At 44.6% G+C, this 23523-nt stretch overlaps 3 protein-coding genes across 5 annotated transcripts in view; 2 read left to right on the top strand and 1 right to left on the bottom strand.

Annotated features, from left to right (window-relative positions):
- The window catches only part of LOC146207829 (alpha-taxilin-like), a 29133-nt gene extending 18087 nt beyond the window's left edge, over nucleotides 1-11046 (top strand). For both annotated transcript variants that reach the window (XM_084590675.1, XM_084590667.1), the window contains 4 exons: nucleotides 1910-2077; nucleotides 3355-3450; nucleotides 5148-5283; nucleotides 10932-11046. In XM_084590675.1, coding sequence (XP_084446801.1) covers nucleotides 1910-2077; nucleotides 3355-3450; nucleotides 5148-5283; nucleotides 10932-10981 — 450 coding nt within the window. In that variant the 3' untranslated portion in view covers nucleotides 10982-11046. The remainder of the gene's footprint in view (nucleotides 1-1909; nucleotides 2078-3354; nucleotides 3451-5147; nucleotides 5284-10931) is intronic.
- A 4071-nt stretch (nucleotides 11047-15117) lies between these two features.
- On the bottom strand, nucleotides 15118-15864 carry RpL23A (ribosomal protein L23A). Its single transcript, XM_084590737.1, has one exon. It carries the CDS (start codon nucleotides 15795-15797, stop codon nucleotides 15159-15161), a length of 639 nt encoding a protein of 212 aa, XP_084446863.1. The 5' UTR covers nucleotides 15798-15864; the 3' UTR covers nucleotides 15118-15158.
- Nucleotides 15865-16063: 199 nt separating this feature from the next.
- RpS4 (ribosomal protein S4) lies at nucleotides 16064-21486 on the top strand. 2 transcript variants are annotated; one of them, XM_084590717.1, is made up of 6 exons: nucleotides 16064-16140; nucleotides 16397-16474; nucleotides 17211-17391; nucleotides 19110-19379; nucleotides 20808-20937; nucleotides 21322-21486. In XM_084590717.1, the coding sequence occupies exons 1-6, from the start codon at nucleotides 16138-16140 to the stop codon at nucleotides 21446-21448; spliced, it is 789 nt and encodes a 262-aa protein (XP_084446843.1). In that variant the 5' UTR covers nucleotides 16064-16137; the 3' UTR covers nucleotides 21449-21486. The 2 variants fall into 2 exon arrangements, with proteins under 2 accessions (XP_084446843.1, XP_084446853.1); XM_084590727.1 differs by lacking the exon at nucleotides 16064-16140.
- The last annotated feature ends 2037 nt before the right edge of the window (nucleotides 21487-23523 follow it).

Here is a 23523-nt window from a genome sequence, read left to right as displayed (position 1 = left end):
AATGAGAAGAATGTGTGTTTACAATTGTATACAATCGTGTATTGGTACTTTGAACGTGAAAGGGGAGTCAATATTTCTTCAGCATGTGGAGAGTTCAAATTTTAAAGGTGGCCTTTTTAACCTGACTTTACTCAATTAGCTTCAGAGACAGAGCTGGCACATTCTGCAGGAGGCCATCTTGGTTCCCACTGAGTCAATGGAAGGATATGGGGCTTTTGATGCTTTATGCTCAGATTTCAATCATATGAATGAAGGCATCACGAGCAGCACTAGTACAATTAAATCTAAAGATGTAATGAAGTCTGTGAAATTCACAGTTTAGTTTATAACATTAGATTTCGTTGCACTGAAACTGGTCTGCTCATTATTATTCAGAACCTAATTGCGGGCCACTAAAAGGAAAAACATTTAGCACTTGCAGTGAATGTTGTATTTTACTTCTTTGCTTTCTTTGCCATCAACAATGGTGTTATGCATCGTTTGTGCGGCCATTGGGGTTTCACTGCTTCTATTGCAAACCCACAGCTGCCTCAGCACTTCTATCGTGTCGAGCATCTCTCATGCAACAGAGGCGAGGTATCCATGTTCAGTTTTGGTTTTGCTGTCACTGTTATCTCCTTGCAAGGGCTAAGCACACTGCTAAAACGACATGCTACGCTGCCTTTGTTGTTGAGGCCCCATGCGAAGGAAGTGGGGAGACACAGGAGGATTGGAAGAGCAGAAAGGAGCTGGGGAAGCCATCCTGGCAGCTGGTGTAACCAGGTCCCCTCCCTTTTTCTCCATTTTGGCAAAAAGGGTTCTCTCCTAGTCCACACCAAATGCAACAAAATCGTGTTCACCCTGCACCTTGTCATTTGTCCATCTCATGCACAAGTATGCATGCCTTTGCTCGTGTACATACACAAGGGGGAAGCAAGGCTGTCAGGTATGAAGTAGATATAAGGCGCGCTTTGCAGCTGGCAGGTTTACTGATGCACTGACCCTTTCTGCCCTTTTATCGCGTTTAGGGAATCCATGAATGCAATTAACACGGCACATTGCCTTTGAGCACGGGCAACGTTCCACATTCGAAACTGATTTTGGAAAAATAACGAAAGCTGTGCCTGGCAGGCTGCACCAGTGCTCGTGCCAGCCTCGCCTCTTCTACTCCAGATGGCGTGACAGGCAGCATGGTTGCCACTGTGACGATCATCACATTATCCTTGTCTGTGCTCCAAGTTCATTACAAGCCAATAAGGAAGTTTTGTTACTTTGAAAGCGCAGCAAAATTTACCTTGTTATATTGAGGCTAGAAAAATGCGGTGCTGCATGTGCTATGTAAAGTTATGACGACTGGAACACTTTGTAAAATTGAGGGTTTTGTTACATTTAGGTGTTGTCATTATGGTCGACACCTTCTACCTTTCGGACATAGGAGTGTGGTGGCCTACTGCTTGGCTAGGGCTCATCATCCAGGACTGACACCTTTCAAAGAGCTGGAAAAGAGCTAGTTCTTCGAGATTATATGAAGGGATTTACGATTAAACGGCCTATTGCCATCGCTTTATCATGTTTGAAGGAAAGAAGGTTGAGGTGGCTGCTGGTGTCAGTGATGCATTGGTAATACGACCTGGTTGTTGCAGTGGTTGACACACTATTTCATGCCAGTTAGAGGCCACGCTGATTTTCAGGACCGCAGCTGTTGCAAATGAACCACCGTGGTTTCACCTGTCTGGTCATTCATTAGTGCCAGTTCTTGGGCGAGCATTGGGAGAAAGTAATTGTGTGTGGTTTGTGGATAGCTGCACTTGGCAGCTTGCAATGGAATAAGTGCCAGTGCGCTGCCGCACCTTCTGCTTCTGTATAAGGGTTAAGTAGCCAGCAGTGGCAGTGTTGCCGTTACATTATTGGCCATTTCTGCTGCTCGCAGGTGCTGAAGCAAGTGTCCGATTCAGAGCGCAAGACAGCTGAACTGGTGGCACGGGAGTCTCATCTTCGCCAGGAGCTTTCGTCACATGCCACCAAGTACGAGGAGTTCCAGGGTGCCCTGACCCAAAGCAACCAGCTGTTCCGCACATTCAAGCTTGACATGGAGAAGGTACTTGCCTCTTGGGGCTGTGGAGTCGGCTGACACTTCTCGTAGGTAGGCAGGCAGCACGACTCAGTGGGGTTTGCTCAACATGATAAGCACAGATACACACATGTGTGCCATGAAGGAAGACAGAGATGGAAAGTATAGATGCAGGGGAGTATGGCTTTGCCCCCCCCCCCCCTTCCCTCCGTCTGTGTCTTCAGTATCTGCCTGCTTTTTCTTTTAATGCGATAATGGATAGTGATAGTACTGCAGAGGTCGACTTGCTTTTTCCTGTGTTGCAAAAAAGAAAACTGCTTTTGCTTCTTCTTGGCATCGTCAATGGCTGCATTAATTGTCTGATCTCGCATGAACTTCACAGTAAGATCACCCGCAACAAAAAGCACCTGCTCGCACATGTCAACGTCCTGAACATCCAGCTCACGAATGATGCACAACACTGAGAAAAAAAAAGAAAGAGCCAGGCAGGTAGCTAGGCCTGCTGGGCTTCTGCATATCAAACGACAGCTTGGTGGTGTTGCTACGAGTTGACACTGAAATATAGTGATGATTATAACTGCTGCCCACGGGGCGTACAGACAGAAACGATGGCTTCTGTTTTCACACATGAGGTGCGGCGCTGTTAATATTAGCTGAATTCCTAACAATCGTCAATCATGAAGGAAGAAATAAATTGTGTATATGTTGTTCTGAAATATGCGCTGCATTGAAATTTGTAGTTGTGAAATACAATGTGATGGGGAGTTTTAAATATTCATAAATTTTAAAAATTCTTTAATGTGGTGCACACAGTAACGAGGTTGGATCGTGTTCATATTTGTGCATTCATTTTATTATATTGCATTTTATTATATTATATTATATTGCAGCTTGGTAATTGAGACTTGTTTCATTTCACTATTAGACAGTGCATACAGTGTCAGGATCCCACATCAAAATTATCCATATTATGGGCAGGAATGTCCACAAGTTCAAATTCCAAAAGGGACCAACATGCGATTAAAGCACGCTAGGAGGGGATGGTAGAAGTGAAATGTCCTCCATCCAGACTGTACGATAAAATATGTAAGGTCAAACGCAAATTATGCAGGGTTGATGACCACTGCCTGCGCAAGCCCTTGCTCCTTAAATTTTCCTTTGCCTAAGCATAAATTTTCCAAGTATATATAACTACTTTTATCACTGCCACAATGGAGCCATGCGAGTTCAGTGGACATCTTCTGTGGCACCTTGTGTGTGATTCTGGTGTGTTGAAGAACCTCTCTTCTCCTTCCTGGGTGCAGATGTCCAAGAAGATCAAGAAACTGGAGAAGGAGACTGTGCAGTGGAAGTCGCGCTGCGAGGCCAGTGACAAGGCCCTTGCAGAGATCTCGGCACAGGTGAGGTGGGCTATGCGTACAAGTGTGGAAACCTTGTGATGCATCTGTCTGTATAAAGGGCAGGCTAGAGGGCATAAGTGGCGAGCTGTGCAGCAAAGAAAACAGAAGCTGGCAGCTGTCACTGACTTCATTTTGTCTTTGCTTCGGTGACTCAGTTTTTTATGCTACCTGCAAGATATGCCAAGGTCACAGCAAAATTCTGTCAAAAAAGGAAACAGGCTGATTTTGCAAAGAGGTGTGCGTGGAGCAGCTGCGGCACTAATCGGGTTATAAATGGGCAGAGTGCAGTAGAACCTCGCAAATTCAAAGTCACTAGGAGTGTGGAAAATACAGTAAAACCTCGTTGATATATTTTCTAAAAAACGCTTGAAGAAAACATATTATCCAAGAAAATGTATGATCCCAACTGGTCGATTTTGAAAAGCTTAATTGCTGAATGAGGTATAAAGGTAGAGTTGAGACTTTCACTGCATAAAAGTGTAGATTGGTATTTATGGACATCAAGTATGCACAACTTCTTTTTTAGCTCTGGCAGAATTCAGTCTGTATTTGTGTTCTCCTAAGCGCGGAAGAGTCCTAGTAACAAATCCGGTTCATAGAAGACAATGACGGGCTGGGATTGCTTCCTTGGTTGTTTCCAGATGCTTCGCTCCCATACACCATTGATGTGTGGAGAAGCAATTGCAATGGTTTACAGTCGCTGCGTTCTTGGTCATGCTGGGTACCGCCAAGCAAATATCATATAAATGTGTGTAAGGGCCGCCCTTTTTTTTCCAGATTCGAGGACCAATTTTCGGGGTGCGACCCATACACGCAACATACGTAAAAAAAAAATGTTATCCAAGTAAAAACAGACCAATCGGTGAATCAGTGAGAGTGGGGTAGAAGAAGCCCCATATTGCCGCACAGGCCAAGCTGCCAAACAGCGTCTGAGGTGACGCGACCGGCTGGTGTGTGTGTGTGTGCCCAATCGCAGTTGAGGGATGGCGTGAACTTGAGGAGCAAGGCTGAAGCTTCAAAACTGAGCTGTAGTACTTGAAATGTAGTACTTTGCAATTAACCTATTGTGCCTTCAATGGTGCAGGCACACATTATTTACTTTTTATACTACGCTAACAAATGTTTGTCAGAGAGCCATTGAAAGTGATATTGCCCTGCCTAGTTACTAGGTGGATGGAGTACAGAGTATAGTGAAGGCAAGGGAAGATGTGAAGATCAAATCTAAAAATATTGTCGAAAGATCAAAATTAGAAAATGCATCTGGAACTTATGGCATTTTCAATCGCGCTGCAAAAAATTACCTTCAAAAACAGCCCTGAATTGAATTCGGAAATGTTTTTGTTACTGTGGGTAGCAAAAGAACTGACTGAAATCTCTGCATTAGCCCCTCTGTTCATTGCATCCTTCAAAGAAAAAATGCTGCTAGCAAAAAAAGGGTAGGAGTGCATGCTCATGTTATGAAAAAAGAAAAGGCTGCATCAAGGCAGCACGCCATGCTATCTTAAAGGCTCGATCAGGCATTACAGTGTAGTGCTTTCCACAGTGCGAGCTATGCCAAGAAGAAAACATGGGAGACGGACAGACCATGGATTGATGAGAGGCGGCTGTGTGTGAGGCCTCTGCTTTGTTGTGCTCAGGTTTTGTGTTCCAACTGACTGCTGCCTCTTCATTGTTTTTCTTGGTTTTCTGATAAACAGAAGCAGAGTCGGGACAAGGAGCTGGAGGCAGCCCAGCAGCGGGTGGCCAAGCTGGAGAAGCTGTGCCGAGCACTACAGCTGGAGAGGAACGAGCTCAGCCAGAAGGTCAAAGAGCTTGGTCCCACCCCTGCCACAGGTGTGTGTGGCCCTTTTGGCTGAAGATGTCAAACTGTACTAGTACTGCAAAAGGAGTGTTTTTCCACAGAAGGCACACACACTAGAGTCTTGAGGTGCTTCTGAGAAGCGGCACTCTTCAGATTTCAGGAAGAGCGTTTAACAAAACCAAGTGAGCTTCGCAGTGAAACTTTTATGTTACTCTAACTCTGGATGGCACGGCTCAGGTTAAAGGGTGTTCCCCAACTTCGGCTTGACTAGCAGGGTGAAAGTTACAAAGTTAAGTAATCAAGTGCAGCATATAAGCGCTGGTACTGGAAAGCATAGCAAGGTCGTTGGGTTGTAATGTTGTTGTGCCCCTTTGCATAGCATGAGATGTCAGCCATGGTGAAATATATCACGTTAGCAACAGCTGCGTTACATGTGTGAGGGCGGCTGTATGTTGCGAACTTTTGGTGCAAGCTTAACATAATTGTTTCTGAGCAGAATTAATAAGGGGAGTTGAACTGCATTGTACTGCTCAGCATGCTACATTCCCTCTAGTAAGATGAAAGCTGCTCGGCGTGGTATGAGTGTGCTCTTTGCAAACTTTTTACCTGCCTTTCACAATGCAGTCGTGTGTTGGACAGCTACTGTGAGCCCCATAATGCTCAGACTATGAAAACACGGAATAAAGTTCATATCTTAAAATTTCACCACTAATGGTTCCTTAATTGCGTAAGTGGACAAATTGCAGGAAGGGATGATCGATTACAGCGTGAATAAAATCTATTAATTTTAATGATTTCTGGATTAATATAACAAAGCAAAAAAACTGGCCACGAACATGCAGGTGCACAAGGTAAATTGAGATAAAATTTCCAAACAGCTATATCATCAGCTAATGCAGCTTTACAGCCACATTATTTTTGGACCCTTTCCCCTTTTTACGTTGAGGAAGCTTGTGCATGAATTGAAGCTTCAGCAACATCCTGCATTCCTGATAGCAGACACTGAATCTCTTGCTAGCAGTTCATTGAGTTGCCTATGTGAGGCTGTCGTATAACTTAGTAGCTACGTAGCTACTTTCAGCACACTATTATATGTACCCTTCATCTTGAAAGGCTAGAGACCAAGACAGTTCATAAATTGTGCTTCATAGCTGCATCTGCTCTTGAGAAATAGAAGTAAGGCAAAGGAAAAAAAATGAGGGTACAGTTGAACCTTGTTATAGTGAACACGGATTTAGTTAATTATGAGATAAAATGAGTTTGGTTAGCCTACGCTTTATTTCTATGGGAGTTATAACAAAAGCTTAAAAATTTGATGCGCGACTAGTTATAGCGAAGCAGTTTTTTGCAATCACGTGGCTAAATATGCATTAATGAGCCGGGGGAAAACTTAGTTCAATCATTTGAATCTCCCTCTGCAGAAGTGTGTTTAGGTTGCCCGCAGGTTCACGAGCAGTTTCATCTAGGGCTGCAACAAAAATTAGCACCAACGGCTGACAGGCATAAGATCGGCACTTGATCAAACTGTTGCTCGCTGTACCGCGTGCCGCTGCCATCACTCCGACCGACCCGTGTCTGCGCCCTACTTGAACTGTGACAAAAATCAACACTTTGAAGATGGTCAAGGACGGGTGCTGAAAGTGGAGGTTGCCGCGGACATCAGCTGCACCATCTTTGCCAAACATAACCAGGCTGCTCTGAAGGCTGCAGGAACAGGCGCGCGGTTGTGAGGCGGCGTTGCGTTCGCTGGTGCTTGCCGGGGCTCTTCAGCTTCGAGGGTGCAGCAACTGATTTAACTTCTGAATAACAGCTTGAGGGGTGAGTTGGTGCATAGTAACCAGAACTGCGGCACCCTCACTTCGGCTGATAAAAGTTACGCGCGTATGACGTGTGGGCTGCATTTTCACATTAGTAAAGCATGGTTGCGCCGCGCGAGGGCGTTCAGTATAGAAGTGATGCTACTCTTCTCTTCGGCAACTGCCCTGGAAAGGATATAGGTCACGTATTTCACTATGCGATTATGCGTACTGACATTTAGTACACCGCTGCTTAAACAGACCACCAAAATAGCGCTTTTCTGCGTGTTTAATGTGCCTGTAAAAAACAGGTGGTATAGTTGATACTGTGAGTTCTGGTTATTCTTTTCTAGGATGAATGTGCTAGGTTTTCGAGACAAGTGTTGCATAGAAATAAAGAGTTGTGCCTACTGAGAAAATAATCATGCGCGCCTAATGGCTAAGCGTACGAAAGTTTCGTTAAATGGTAAACTTTACCCGTAAGCAAATGTGTGAAATTATGGCAATCAATCATTGCATTGATTAATGCACAGCGTTACCAAGAGGCTGACTGGCACGCTTTGCAAACACAAGAGCCGCATAAAATGGCACTTGTGAGAAGGCGCATTAAAATTTCAATTTCAGCTACCCCTTTTAGGTTACACGTTGAAAAGCACAATTTTGCTAGCACGCTACAGCAGCGGTGTACAGAACGCGAACATGTATAGTACTTACATAGCGAAAAACATGACTTATCTTCAGGGCAGTTGCCGGAAAGAGCGAATAGCAGAGTTGCTATACTTATCGCCCTTGCTCGGCACAATCACGTTCAGCGCACGTGAAAATGCTGCCGGCACACTATACGCGCCTGATTTTTGTCATCCAAAAAGCGAGAGTGAGGGTGCAAAGTTACGTCAGCTGCTGTACCCTCGGAGCTGACAACAGCCATCAAGCTCCAGCAAACGCAACGTGTCTGATCCCGCATCCTGATTACTTTTGGCAAAGACGGTAGTTAAGAGTGTCGACAGTCATGAACGTGAGGCGGAAGGTTTAAGTGTCAACTGAAGACATCCACTCCAAAGGCGCCGTTAAGAATGATTGGAAGCATGTTAGTCATGTCACCACATGAGCTGGCGCTTCCTAACGTTAAATTTGAGCACTTCGTAACTACCGATGACAGCTTAGTTGTGGCGCCATGGCGCCCGAAGTGACCTACTAAGAAATTGTCAATCTGCAATTACCTGCAGATGATGCAAGTAATGACAATAGCAGAGAACTGGAAAGAGAGGAGTGAGCTCTAAACAGTGCATAGGCCAGCAACATGTCCAAAGATAGTTCTATTTTTTAAATAAATTTTTGCACAGGGGCAACATCCCTATTTGAGTGTTCATTTTTGCTCTCTTGGTCGGAACAAATGGCGAGATTTCATGTTTATACCAAACTTTTGATTGAAAAACTGTTTTCATACCTTTGTGTTGTCCATATCAGAGTGCACTTTTCTTAGCTTTATTAGCAGACTTGCTTGCAAGAATTTGTGCGCATACTCTTGGAACGAATATTGGATATCATGAGCAGATTTTCGTGCTCAATACTATTTCGTTATGAGGGTGTTTGGTTGTACTGGTGTCTGAGCATCAAGGTCAACTGGGCTGCAAACCTGTGCACATGAAACTTTTGGAAATAGTTTTTATTTTTCACTTAAAGAATGTTGCCCTGTAATATGCAGAGCAGTGTATACAAACCCATGCTCTCTGCAACATGCTGTGAAATTACAAATTTTATTTTTTAATCTCCTTGTCCGATAGAACTTGCTAGTCAAATAACGTCTCTTCATGCCATCATCTCGTGATCAGTGCTTGCCTGTCTGGGCCTATAACGATGTGCTTCGACCCATCAGGTGTGGTGTTACAAGGTGTGTGGAATCCTGAATCTTTCTCGGTTACCCACTTGGGATTCATGCTTTTCTTATAAGAAGTATGTGGACCTATATTGCACGTGACCAGAGTTAAGGCACAACTATGCAGTGCTAATTTCAATATGTAGAGAACAAGGAAGCTTTTTCTCCTTGCTCTGTGGTGGATTTTTGTGCCACTAACTATAGTATTATAAAAGCTGGCACACTTTCTGGGAGAACAAGAAAAACTGCTCCACACTCGTTCTTCTATGGGGCAATGAGAATGTCTCGAGAGATTTTCTTTTGCCTTTGGCAGTTTTGAGCTTCAAGTTTCTGGCATGGGCTTTGGCCCGACCATAGTGCATCCATAAATATAAAAGAAACTGTGCATGTAGCACTGTGATGTGCAGTGTCTGTGGTGCTTTCTTTTTTTTTTTTTCATTGGCAAATGAATTCTGTCTGCCATTGAAATCTCGGGAGGTGCGGGAGTGACAGGCAGAGCAGTAGTGCTAAGAATGAAGCAGAATGTAAATGTCGCATAGTAGTGTCTCATCACAAGTGGCAAATGTTTACTGGAAGTAGCTTGCAATGGGCTTGACCTTTCTGATAAAATCTCATTACAAGAGACACTCAAGGGACCCGAAAGAAATGTCTCTTGTAAGCAAGGTCTCTTGTAACCAAAAATTCTAAAATCACTGTTTTGATCAGTTTACTGCACATCAGCATATAAACGCATTCACACACATTAACAGGAAATTTTACAGGAAAGCTAGTATGTATTTTTGTGAGTGCAGAGTGTATTCCTTTCCAAATTCTGGAGGTAAAGCACTTCAGTTTGGAAGCCTTCCTATTGCTCTAATGCCTTCAAAGTACTTTTACATGCTCGTCACCCTCAGATGCTGGCACTTTTCCTGTAAAATGTCCTCATAGTCATCCTCTGTGGAACATGTGCCATTTACTTACGCGAGAACTGCACAGTCTGTAAGCTCTTCAGGAGCACACAGGATCCACATCTGCAAATACGAATTCCTCAAAAGATTCTGGTACCTCAGCAGTCTCTTGGATGCTCGCCCAAGCTTCATCTTCAAAGAAGCTTTCCACAGTATCCATATGTGGGCCCTCTTACATCATGTCACCACATTTAAAGCCGAAATTTCTGGAGTCCTCCACTACGGCGTCTCTCATAGCCAGAGTTGCTTTGGGACGTTAAACCCCACGAACCAAACCAACCATTTAAAGCCTGCTTGTCTGAAACGGTTATACACAGCTTCATTTCTCAGGCCATTCCAGACACATGAAATCACCTGAACAGCAAACTTCGCATCAATTACTATTGTAGTCTTCTGCCTATCAAGCAACAGGCGTTCTACCAACCTTGTTTTGTACAGCAACTTGACAGAGTGCATAATGCCTTTGTCCATTGGTTGAAAGTAGGGTGTGGAGATTGGAGGAAAAATTAACTTTGGTGGCTTTGAACACAAGAACTTTGGTGCTGCAAGAAGCAATGTTCACAAAGAGAAAGACATCAGGATTCTGAGCTTTCATCTAGTAATCAAATTTTAACAGCAAGGAGTTAAAAACGCTGAATGTCATTCATGCATTTTGATTTGCTTCATAGGTGACAGTAATGCGATGCCAGTGGCTGAAACAGCGGGGTCGTTTTGACTTTCCAATCATGGGGAAGCACTATTCAGTTCCTGAGATATACAACAAAAAGGATGTTGATATGGAACAGAATTTAGCTAAGAGAGTCTGAAATGCATCATGTACCAGAGTTCGTACGCTTCAGCTGCATTGCGTGAGCACACCTGGGTTGTGTCTCTTCTAAATAGTGAAGAATTTACTCCAGGGACCTGAAAAAAGTTGTTCTTAGTAACCGAGTGTCTCTTGTATGCAATGTTGTTAACATGGCAGACATAGGAAAACCAACCAAACGATTTTAAAATGTCTCTTATAAATGAGCGTCTCTTGTAACGAGATTTAATTGTATATATATTTTGTTTATTTTCAGGAGAAACTGAGGCCGCCACCACATCCACGAGCGAAGTGGCAGAAGAATAAGAAGCAGTTAGTCGGGAAGCTTTAGAAGTACAAAGCTCACGTGCGCCTTACTTTTCTTTTTTTTATGTTACATTTTAGTTTTCAGCAAGGACAAGATTTTAGGCGCTGAAGTCAGGGAATGAAGACTTGCACTGTAGTCTTTGCCACCCACGTTATTTAATAAAGTATTTCAGAGCAACGAGCGCTTGGCTGGGGAGCCAGTGCACACGAAGACTGCGAAAATAAATGCCCACCTGCCGTGATGCAGGTGTCAAGGGAAAATGTGGTTCTACTCTCTGTGGAACCTTGTGCTATATTAGTTCAGCGAAAGAGAAAGCTCACTTTTCTTTACCTCCAACAGCAATGAACTCAACATGCCTTCTACAGCCTATCTCCAGGTGCCCATTAATGATATCTAGAAAGACCTGCAGTTCTTTGACAGGCGTGCAACTGTCAGAGCAGTATATGCTGCGCTGCCCTTTCTAAGCAGCAGAATAACTTATCAGCATGTTGAAGGCCAAGAGAACACTTTCACCACCAATGTTTTGGTCACATTCCAACTATGAACAGAGTGAAAACAGTGGCTTTGTCCCCCAAGAGCAGCAACCAATGTCAGAACATATGACCTTAAATGGATAATTGATTCTATAGGATGTGGCTCCAGATGCCAAGCAAGTGTATTCACAAGCCCCTCCTTATTTGGGTCATGTGCAAGTTGGGCACTGTATAGGCCATGGAGCTTATTAAGCACATTAGTGATGGTGATGCGAGACTGCAATTACGGGTTATACAATGGGTCCTTTTGTGCAGGTTACAAAACGGATATATTAAATGGTTGCAATGCAGGAATGCAAGTTTCAAGATACTGCCAGACTGATAGTGATGGGGGATCCCAACACACTGGATCAGGTCATTAATAACGGATAAAAATGTTTTCCAGGCCTAGTCTCGAAACCGGCTTCCAGGTGGTTTGTTTCTACCACGTTCGTGTTTGCCATGCACCCCAGTCCCAGTGCTGTCACATGCACCTCCATAGGCATCATCAGTGTTTATTATGAACCTATGGGTGGCTGCATTACTGGCATTGTTAGTGATGACAATGTTATGCGGTGAATCGTCACAACACAACAGAAAAAGCAGTCTGAATCTGCTTGCTTTGATATTTTTTTAATGCAATGCCATCTTGGGTATTGTGAACAAGTCTGAGTGCTCCAATATTCCGAAAGAGAATGCAGGAGTCACAAAATGACATCACTAACGATGTCAGTTGTCTCTAATACCAAGGCAATTAAAGATGTTTTTGAATTTGCAAAGATTTCTATAATAGTGTGAACAGTCTACTGATGTGAATGAAACTGCAGCAAATTGGCAGGCATACTTTGAACACCGCTATGCAAGGTATCTGGATTGGCTCTCTGTAGGAGCATAGATGCCTGCACTGACTAGCAACGGTTGAAATCCAGCTTGAAATGCTAAAGAATGCCTGGTCAGGACTGCAGCATTACTTTCACTTTCAATGTCAGCTTCAATGCAGTTTCTGGAAGATGTTTCATGGTACAGCATTTAATGCTTTACAGTGCTCTGCTGTGCGTTAGCTAAAAATTGCAGGTTTCTCTGCTAGAAATTCATCCGATGCTGAAAGTACTTGAGGGATTTGCGTCCAGTCACGAATGTTCAATGCCAGTCGCACGGGCACACATACTAGGATCCATTTACACTTTGGCTGCACTCGTGCATGTTAAGCAGAACTAATGCACTCAAGAGTGCACCTGCTGGCTTATGTCTGAATTCACTCATGGCAGCTGATGGCATATTAAGTGCAACACACTGATTGCATGCCACTTGTTCTCCTCATGGTGGCTCTCAGTAATGGTGATATTTAACTGCTGAGCACTGCTACTAGGTTTAATGCCAGCCTGAGCCCTCATATTCCATGTGTCAGTACTGCCAAGAGCAGTGCAGGTTGATGTGTTGGTGCAGAGTTGGTCAGCATACCTAAAAATATTGACACACGTTACTAAGTGCAATGCATGACAAATGCACATTGCGCTGCTGAAACGCTGTAAAAAGCACTGAAACATACATGATGCAAGCATGTTGTGGGTGAACAGGATACAGTGTCTGTTACCAAGAGGATGGGGGTGCAGGGTGGTGTCGCCAAGCAGGGAAGCTTGAGGGTTGTGGGGGGTTCTAAATATACGCCACAGCTCAGCTGCCGCTCACTCTTAGCTGTGTGGACCAGTGGAGCGAGCAGTTGTTTTTTTTGTGTCATCAAGAATTTTAAGGCAGCATATAAATCAACAGTCTCATGCCTTAAGCCTGCAAGACAGATGCCACATCAGAAGCACCAGTTTTCGAGCGGCACACGAAGTTAAAGGCAAGACATCCAGGGCAAGTAACATGCAATGTGTCCGTGAACAAGCTAATATGAGGAAAATGTGGCAAAAGCGAATGGCCTGTTATGCCCGATCAACATGTAAGTGATGAGAAAAATGCGGAAACCAAAACGAAGTAAAATTAAGCTACAATAGTATCCATCTTCCCTTTGAAGACTCTGACAAATGTGAAACTGGACAAATAACTATCGTTTTAAATCAAATCCCACAAGAGCTCGTTCTGGATTGCAGTTGCTGCAGGCAACTTTGCTGATTTTTTATTTTTTTTTTTGAAGGGGTGGGGTGTTTGGTAAAGATGTATGGCGTGTAATGTTACATGTGGTTTAGCAGGGTGCACTGCCAAGCTAGTCAGTGTCGCAAACTATTAAGCAGGCAAGACTACTTGATGAGGAATAAGAAAAAGTAACAGTTGGTAGCAATGTTAGTCAATTGGCACCTATGAGGCTCCTCTTCTTTTAATTATTTGCACTAACTTCATTACATTGTTCAAATGTAGTTCAGGCTGTGAAAGGTGCTGTGGTGGTGTGCTCTGGATTAATTTATACCACCTGGCGTTTTTAAAGTGTGCTGACATTGTACAGCACGAAAGCACCATTTGCAGTTCACCTCAATTGTTTCTAAACACAGCCACAATGGCCAGGATTCAAACTTTGGTACTCTGGAACAATACCCAAGCAGCCAAACCATTGAGCTGCATTCTTTCCAGATATATGTGGCTTTTCTAACATGACTCCACTCCGAGAATAATGGCATAGCAGTGTTTCTCCTTGCCTCAAAAAAACCTTCAATCTATTTTCAACTCTATGCCTGTAGTTAACAGCGAGGGCATACTTGCCGGGCAAACAGTGAACTGTCAACGTTAAGCAGAATATTCAAGCAACTAAGGGCTGAGGGTCTATGTTGTGCTGAAGGGAGAACGCAAATACCAGGATTACGCACTATGACAATGCACCAAGTTGCAAATCACTATCTGCACAGTAGATTCTGGCAAGGCGCTTTGTGATAATACCACCTCAGCCTTTCTGCAGTCCAGACTTGACTTAATAGACTGACTTCTCTTCCCTTGGATAAAACCATGCTTTCGAGGATACCATTAGTCCGCAAAATGTGTTCATAAAACTACACCAGAAAACGGGTTCCATTGTCTGGCTAAATAATTTTCAAAGATTCAAATTCACCAAAATTAGGCAACTAACGCCTTTTTTTTTTAGCCATGTGCTCTAACTGCCGAGTCATTAGTGTCATGTGGTGCACCGACATTTGCGGATGAAGGCATCGCAAGAGGTGCAAGTCTGCAGAATCCTGCGCTTGCTTTAATATGCATCTAAAGAACCTCTGAATGTTGTCCTCACGGCAGTTACTAGCCCCAACCAACTTACAAGTATTCTCAGCAAATGATCAGACTGCTGCGTGGGTGCGCTTGTGACCGTAGCTCAGTGGTGTAATAAACTAAAACTGAGTTAAAGTAGCATGGAAAGTTAACATTTCTACACAGGCCCGAAGCGACGGTTGACAGTGAAATCGAATGTCTGGCTTTTTAGGAAAAGAAAGCATGCGGAGAGCGGTCGACAGACGCACATGAAAAACACGTGCTGACCAAGTACGACAGCGACTGCCTCAATGCACGAATGTGAGTACTGAGATTTCATGACTACGGAACTACGGTTTACGCAAAAAAATTAGAAGTCACAGAATGCTGAGCTGCCAGGCTCTCGGAACGCTGGCGCTGCACTTACGTGATGAGCTCACATGGAACACAAGTTTGCCACCAACAGCCGCTTTATTCCAAAGTGACCCACAGTTTATATGATGCCGATCTTGTTGGCCACATCGAGTGCATCGTAGTCGGGTGCCAACCTGACGTACGCCTTCTTCTGTCCGTCGGGCCGGATGAGTGTGTTCACGTTGGCGACGTCGATGTCGTACAACTTCTTCACGGCCGTCTTGATCTGGTGCTTGTTAGCACGTAGGTGGACGATGAACACGAGCGTGTTGTTGTCTTCAATCTTCTTCATGGCCGATTCGGTCGTCAGAGGGTGCTTGATGATGGAAAACTGGTCGAGCCTTGTCCTGGTAGGCACGCTTCGGCGCGGGTACTTCGGGTTGCGGGGCAGCGACAGCGTCTTGGGCCGCCGGAACTTTACCGACGTGCGGATCTTCTTCGTGCGCGTGCCGTGCACTCCCTTCACGACCTTCTTGCGCGCTGCCATCGCCTTGACGCGCGCCTTCGCCTGGCCTGCGGCATCCTTCTTCTTTGCCGACTGTTTCTTGTCGGCGCCCGGCTTTTTGTCAGCAGGCTTTGCGGGCTTGCTGGCAGGTTTCGCGGCCGCCGGAGCAGCAGGTTTCTTGGCTGGAGCGGCTGCAGCGGCGGGTTTCTTCTTCTCCTCAGGCTTTTCAGCCTTTGCTGGGGCTGCAGGCGGTTTCTTTCCCTTGGGTGGCATGCTTTTTAACGGACACGCGCGGCAAAGGACTTCGCCTCACACGTGTAAAATACAGAAAGGATAAGCCTAGCCAGAACTGCCAGGAGGTGGCGCAGAAAACAGTAAAGGCTCGCAGAAAAAGAAAACTGAGTTTCAATAAATTTGCAGATAATAAAACAGGGCCATACTACTTTATTAAAAATAATTTTTTAAAATACAATAATTGCTTATCGACATGTTTATTTTGTATTTAATGTTGGCGTTTTATTTTTACGCCAATGAGGGACCACCCTCGTCGAAAGCACGAGCTGGTTGCTTCAATGCCTGATGGGAACGCTCTCTTTCATGGCTGCCTTCTAGGATGGTAAGTGGTGCTTGTTTTTCATCTCCAGTAATCGAAGACTCGCTCTGCTTTAAAGGGAAGTTTTGAAATTTATAAGTAAGAAAAGGCATAAATCTTGCCCTTCGTATTGTTTATTTTGTATACCTTACGTAATTAGCTCATAAATTTACATTGTCAGTAGGGTCTCTCAATGGGGGTGATCGCGTTATGCACTGATGCCGGTTCTTTTGATGCACCGTTTTTTTTCTCTGCCTGATGATGGTTTTCTCTGTTACAGGCGCGGGGACCTAAGAAGCACCTCAAGCGTTTAAACGCTCCGAAGTCATGGATGCTGGACAAGCTCGGTGGAGTATTTGTAAGTAGCCCTGTCAGTTTGCCGCTAGTAACATGTGTTAGTGTCTGTATTACCGTAAAAACAAAATCAAAACGAACAGCAGAGAGGTCGAGCATGTGGCTTCCGTTATGCCATGCTTTTTGTAATGCCTGCTTCTTGCACCATGACGAACAGTTGTCTGCCGGGTGCTGCATGTTCCAAGTATTTGAGAATACAGTACACGTACCATCTAGGCTCTGCAACGAATACGTTGTGCACCTGTGTCATCATTATTCAGCTGTATTGTAAGTACAGTGTCGCGATATGACGCTTTGAAGCTAGCCTGCGGCACCAGTATCGTGGTGCGACGTTCACTAGGCTCATAACCACTGTCATACACGGCTGAACTCCTTGGCTACTTTCTTAAGCCAAGGTGGTCTTTGTCAACAAGGATGCTCGCCGCATCGCAAAAGTCTTTTAGAAAAAAGTTTAAGGAGACCCCTAGTGTCATTACAAGGTGTCTGATTCCTCCTCCTCCTTGGCAGTCGACTTAGTCTAATTATTGCCAGCGTAATTGCACTAATCCCGTCACCGGCATATGAGCAATGAACGTATACACTGGCATCAAGGATAACGGCAAGGTTGACTATGTGCAAAGCTGATACTTATGGTCCAGTTCCTACATTCGTGAGGTTGTGTTAGATGGGCATGATTGCCGTTTGCAAAATCTGTTTCAATGCCACCTCTAAAGCAGATGTTTGCATTTCCCGGGCAATAGGCTCCCCGGCCCAGCACTGGACCCCACAAGCTGCGGGAGTCCTTGCCGCTCATCATCATGCTGAGGAACCGACTCAAGTATGCCCTCACTGGTGCCGAGGTGAAGAAGATTGTCAAGCAGCGCCTCATCAAGGTGGATGGCAAGGTCCGCACTGACACCAACTACCCCGCTGGATTTATGGGTAAGCACACTGAGGTGGAACTTGCCGTACACGTGCCAGAGAACCTCCTAGAATCTCTATAACGACTCCTGAATTTTGCTCGATAATTGTTTCAAACATTATTTCAGTAAGCACTCAGTGCTTTGAACTAATGCCAATGTGGCTGGAGCTGTCGCAGCTATAGGAAAGCTCCCCAGACAGCAGAAGTTTGCTACACTTGTGCAAGAATTCAGGCCTCAAAATAAAATGCCAGCTGCCTTTAGGGGTAATTGCATGTGTGGTTTTTCATATCTCACACTATCCAAGAAATTGATCTTACCAAAGAAAAGGTTCAGGAAAAATCCGCTTTCTGTACAGTGGTCATGAGCCAGCTTAATGGACATGGCGTGTCGCTTCAGTCAGCATAATCGCCATTAGCCACAGTACTGCTGAAATATATCAAAAGGGTGGGACCACTGCTTTGGCCACCGTATCTTGTTGCCTTCTCTTAAAAAAAAAAAAATTCGAGTAGATGGAACAAGAGTAGCAGAAAGATGATGTTTTCAGAAATTTGCTTGCAAATAAGTTCACGTGATGAATTCGTATCAAATGACTGAACACAAGAATGTAGAAAGTTAGTATGTGAGTGTGTCCCAAGTGAAATTGCAAGTGGGGATGTCATCTTGTTGATATTGCTCTTGAGGTGTTGCGTGGCATCATTTCATTAACCAGGTTATGGTCCCAGTGCCGACAATATTTTTCATTCTATTGTTTCGGCAAGGGTTGATATTTGAAAGAAAAGTGACACCTCATGCAATGGCACCATCCAAAGCCCCTGATAGGCTGCTTCTGCCATTCTGGGGTCCAACAAGTTTGCCTAAAGTGCACATATGCCCGTAGGCTGTCCATTGCCAGAGGCTGTGCGAATTGCCTCAGGCGTTGGCTGCAGTGGGAACATTCAGGAATGCCTCAAGCATTAGCCCCAGTTGGACTTTAATGATATCTAAAGAGCTACTGTATGGGCTAGTTGGTACATAATTGCAAAGTTTTGTAAAGTGCTAGCGAAACACAAGGACTGCACAACACACGCGATGAAGCTGTACCTGTAGCGCTTCTCCAAAACTTTGCGTTTCAGGTATCTGTGGACAATTAAGGCCTCATTTTTCAGAAGTGTAGGAAAAACTAAAATCGATAATAGTCCCTTTCTCACTCAATGGCTCTAACTGTCCTGGAAATGACTGAAACCACTGATAGGTTATCAACGGGAGGAGGAAAGGGCAGATAAGTGCCAAAACTCCCAATATAGCTGTTTTACTGGGCTGATGGGTCACCCCAACCTTCCATGTTAGGGAAATTGTACTCTGTATACCTTAGAGAGATTGTTTGTACCTGTGGCAGCATTTGCTGTAGGCTTCCAGAGCATAGATCTGTTGTCAGCAGACTAAGTTTAGCACTAAATTTTGTTAATTCATTTGGGAACATTGTTAGTGTTTAGGCATGGCTTACAAGGAGCTTTAAAAGCTGACTTGCCTTTGGCAGTGTTCGTGCTTCAAAGACTGCAACTTGTTTCGATATTTTTCAGAAACTTGCATCATCCTGGTAGGTTGCTAAATGCTAATCAGATGGGGTGTCCTAGAATTGTTTCTTTGTTTGTACCTCTTTTTTATTGTGAGGTATGAGATTTTGCAAATGCCTCTGTGTGGTGGCATTCGTTGTGTGACGTTGGCAGCTTGAACACCGGGACGGGACCCTTTGCGCAGACGTCGTTACGATTGAGAAGACGGGCGAGTTCTTCCGGCTGCTGTATGACGTGAAGGGGCGCTTCACGCTGCACCGCATCACACCCGAGGAGGCCAAGTACAAGCTGTGCCGTGTCAAGCGGGTCCAGGTGGGGCCCAAAGGTGTGCCCTTCCTCACCACCCATGATGCGCGCACCATCCGCTACCCAGACCCCCTCATCAAGGTCAACGACACTGTCAAGGTCGATCTGGCCACTGGCAAGATTGACGACTACATCAAGTTTGACTCCGGTAAGTGGGGCTGCAGCTGGCTAATCAATCTGCTGGGGGTGTGACATAAAGTGAAACCTCTTGATTTGTAATGCTGCGGGCTTAGTTTTTAGTGTAAGTTTTACAACTTGGAACGGTCACCTGCAACAGTGCAGTTAATTCCAAGACCTGCGGTGCTGTGCAAGAATGCCAGATGCTAATTTGATTGCAAACCAACTGCGGAGCTAGGATGTAAGTAATGTCACTTAAAGCCAGCCTTTCTTTAAAAAAAAAAAATAAACATTCAATATTCAGCAAAGATACTTTGGGTGTACTAGTAGCTTTGGTTGGGTGGTTAGTAGCGTAAGCTACATGACTATGCCTATTCTCTATCGGACACATGGAGCTCCAGGCATCAAACATGTGCTTTTCACCCGGCTAGTTCGTCACTTGGACGAGCGGCAGGTACCAGAAAGCAACTTCTGGTAGTAATCCTGGAAGTGTGCAAGTGACACTAAATCCAAAATTACACAGCCATACTGTGTGACAGCAGTATGAAGCAGGGGCATACGCTGCTTCTCTCAGTGGAATTTTACCCCAGAACTAAATTTTTTTCTGTGTTTAACCCGAATGCTTTTGCTGTCTCAATCACTTTGGATTAACAAGGTTTTACTGTATCTTGTAGGGCATACACGAGAACGTGGCGAGCGGCAATTCCCTTAGATTGATGGTAATGGCTGTTTGGCATCAGGAACATAGTTGCATTGCTTGAAGTAGTTTTTCATCTTGCAGATATCTAGGGTGGTGAAGAAACATATCTTGTACTAATGTGCAGTAAAGTGTTTATTTATTAGCCTTTGGCAATAACTTTGACTGTTCAGAGCTCAACATTGATGCCATGAGTTAACTTTACCAGTGTGGTCATGGGATGTGCAGTTGAATAAATTGGAGCTGCTTGCTGTACTATGAGCATGAAAATTATTAGGAAAACAAGTATAACGTAAAGTGTTGGGCGAGCAGTAATATGTGCAGGAAGTCTGAGAACATCTAATTGAAAATAAGCTTGGGCAGAAATTAGATTTACAAATGTTATTGCTTTAGGTGAAACCTACGAGTTCTGAAAGTAGGATGATTCTTGGTCGGAATCGAAGCCGTGGCTACCACATTGTCTGTGAGCTGTGGTCAAAAGCCGACCTATATTGAAGACTTCCGACGGTCGCTCTCACTACGGCACTTGTGTGATCGGTGTAGAGCATCACCATGTGAAGCCAACATTGTTTGTTGGAAAGCTTGGATTGCTGAATTGCATGTGCCAGTTATTCATTTCTGGGGTATTCAGCTTTTGGATTACACGTATGTTTGGAAGTGGTGGAGTGTGCTCAAGCCATCCAGGAGCTCGGGTGTGGATGCATTGTACATGACGGCCCTGTACTCTGGGTAGTTGACGAAGGAGGGACAACCTCTTTGCAGGGAACATGTGCATGGTGACTGGTGGCCACAACTTGGGCCGTGTGGGTATCATCACCTCCCGGGAGCGACACCCAGGGTCGTTCGACATTGTTCACGTCAAGGATGCCCAGGGACACTCATTTGCCACCAGGTAGGCTGCGATGCCATTTTTAATGCTCAAGTTTAGAGGCTGGCACATGAGTGCACCAGTGTTTGCAGCATTCTCTGGTATTTTGCCATCTTTATCAGGCCATAGTCCCTGTGGCAGTCTGTCTTTCAGTGAGGGAGCATCCCAACTTATCTTTTTGTAGGGGAAGTAATGTGCCATGAAGGAACTGGAAATGCAAGAACAGCTTTCTGTGCCTGGATGCCCCATGCTATGAGGAGAACATTGTCATTTTCTGTGACTCACTCTGATCACATGATTGGTCTTACTGAGCATGGTTGGGCCTACAGCTATTAGTAGTTTGGCACTGACAACCCTAGTGTGGCTACGCAGTGTCATTGACCTGTCACCTTGGTCTCTCCTTCATAGGTTGAACTACATCTTCGTGATAGGCAAGAGCACAAAGCCCTACATCTCGTTGCCTCGTGGCAAGGGCATCAAGCTGACCGTGGCTGAGGAGCGGGACCGCCGTCTTCAGCTCAAGGCCCAGCACTGAGCAAAAATAAACGTTGGCAACCACTCCATCTCCTTGTACAGTTGAGCCACGTGCCAGTTTGTTTTCTTTACTCCTTGTGAGTGTTTCACTCATTGTTTCGACTGCACTGTAAAGGTATAATGCACTGCAACTTTGTTGTCCCATGAAAGTGTTCTACCCTGTGTACAGGGCAGTCTTAATTTCTCTACTCTTGGGTAGCCCACACAAGCTGAACAAGGTGCGCCAGTTAATGGGAGTCTATGTTGCGGCTGCAAAAGTTGCCGTGTACTTCGGTCTCAAGGAAACCATGGCTCCCAAAATTGCTGGAAGCCATGGTCTAAGGCAGACCAACAGCAATGGTTCCCGACGGTCGCCCTCGCTACGGCACAATGTGATCGGTGTATGGCATCACTACGAGAAACCAACATTTGCTCTAAAAAAAATTGACAACTTTCTGGGCTCTGCCACTGGAATCTATTCAGGCTCAAACTTCAAGTGTTTATGCCACATGATCGTTTAATAAAAGTGCTAAATTGTTTTACCATTTACTTGACTGGAGCCTTGAATGTTGCTACTTTTCTCCACCTCTAGCTCACAGAAGTTATTCTGACTGCATGTGTATTAATGGAGTGTTGGTAGATGCGGTAGGTAGCCATGTTACTAATATGTGTACATCATGGCAGTTCACACTGCCAATGACAGTTCTGATCCTGTGTAGTGCTTCTAGAATCTTGACAAAATGAGCTTTGTAAAGTTGCCTTAGGTTTAGGTTAAGCCTTGTACTGGGCTGAGCACCTGGGTCCAACGGAGGTAATATGAAAAGTACTTTGAGATCCAGGTGGTTAGTATTGTCCCAAGATCACTGGCATCTCTTGCAGCCAGCCATTTTGGAAGGTTGAAGCCTATAACACTGCTTTAGTAGCTTAAAGATGGACAAGAATTGTGATGGTATTTGAAGCATGTCTGCTTACCCGCAGGATGTGTAAAATTTTGATCGAAAGCAGTTTTGAGCAGGCACAATTGTTGCTGGAACTGCAATGAAATAAAATTTGTAATTTCATGCTCTTGCTTTAACAATGCAGCCAGTGAATGCCGACAGTAATCTTGCAAAGTTGTGTGAATAAAATGCAACCTGCCCTAGGCAATTACAAATTGGTTGCTGTGTAGTGCAAGTTTCCAAACACACTGGAAGCTTTGATTACAATGCGTAACCACTTTTCTGAAATGATTAAAGATCTCTCCTTGCTTTAACATGCTTGACAGTGGCCAGTAGGTTAGGAAATGAGGATGGGGCCCTAGGTATAGTCTCGTATAGCACTTTCAGTTTCTAATGTTTTGTGCTACAACTTGCGCATGGTTCAAAATCTAACACGGTATAAAAAGACAACCTTTTCAGACAAAATTCTTAATTGTCCTGCACGTGAGCAGGAATTATCTGCTACAGTGCATAACAATGCTGTTTGAATCATGAGGTATAGTGTTCTAGAATTGAGAAGTGTGCCGTCTGCCGCCGGCGAGCTGGTCGTTTCAGCGATGACAGGAGAGAGGGCGCTGTGTGCAGGAGGAGCGCAGTGAGCGCGGAGCAGACAGCTGGGTGAACCGTCACCGCTAGTTCAATCGGACTCCGAAGGCGCTTTAGCTCCCACACGCTTGTCTAAATGTATTAAAACGGTTATGTTCATGAACAAAACAACTAGTTCCCTATAAAATAGGCGGCCGTCGTCAGGGAACGGCAATACAAATACAGGCAATGTAAGATACAGATTGCCGACGAACTGACAAGCAACGGCAAGATATACACTAGCGGGAGGTTCAATGACGAATGTCTAACGTATTTCTATGATCATGTAAATTTTTAATATTGGATGCACCGGTTTATGCGGGCTAGACTGAAGTCTTTCATCGACGCTCGCACGTACTGAAAACGCAGTGAATGGTGTTTTAGGCTAGGCTAACGTACTTTTTGCGCCACATGTAAATAGAGATATGCGAAGATTGCTTGAAGACAGAAATTATGCCAGCGCTTACTGATGACTTTATTTAAATGTGGGCGAACACACATGAACTGGCAGTCCTACTCAAAACGAAATGAATGA

The sequence above is a fragment of the Amblyomma maculatum genome, chromosome 1, assembly GCF_055883805.1.
Source record: "Amblyomma maculatum isolate TAMU_Amacu chromosome 1, ASM5588380v1, whole genome shotgun sequence".
NCBI classification, from domain to species: domain Eukaryota; kingdom Metazoa; phylum Arthropoda; class Arachnida; order Ixodida; family Ixodidae; genus Amblyomma; species Amblyomma maculatum.
This window is presented reverse-complemented; position numbering and strand designations above follow the sequence as displayed.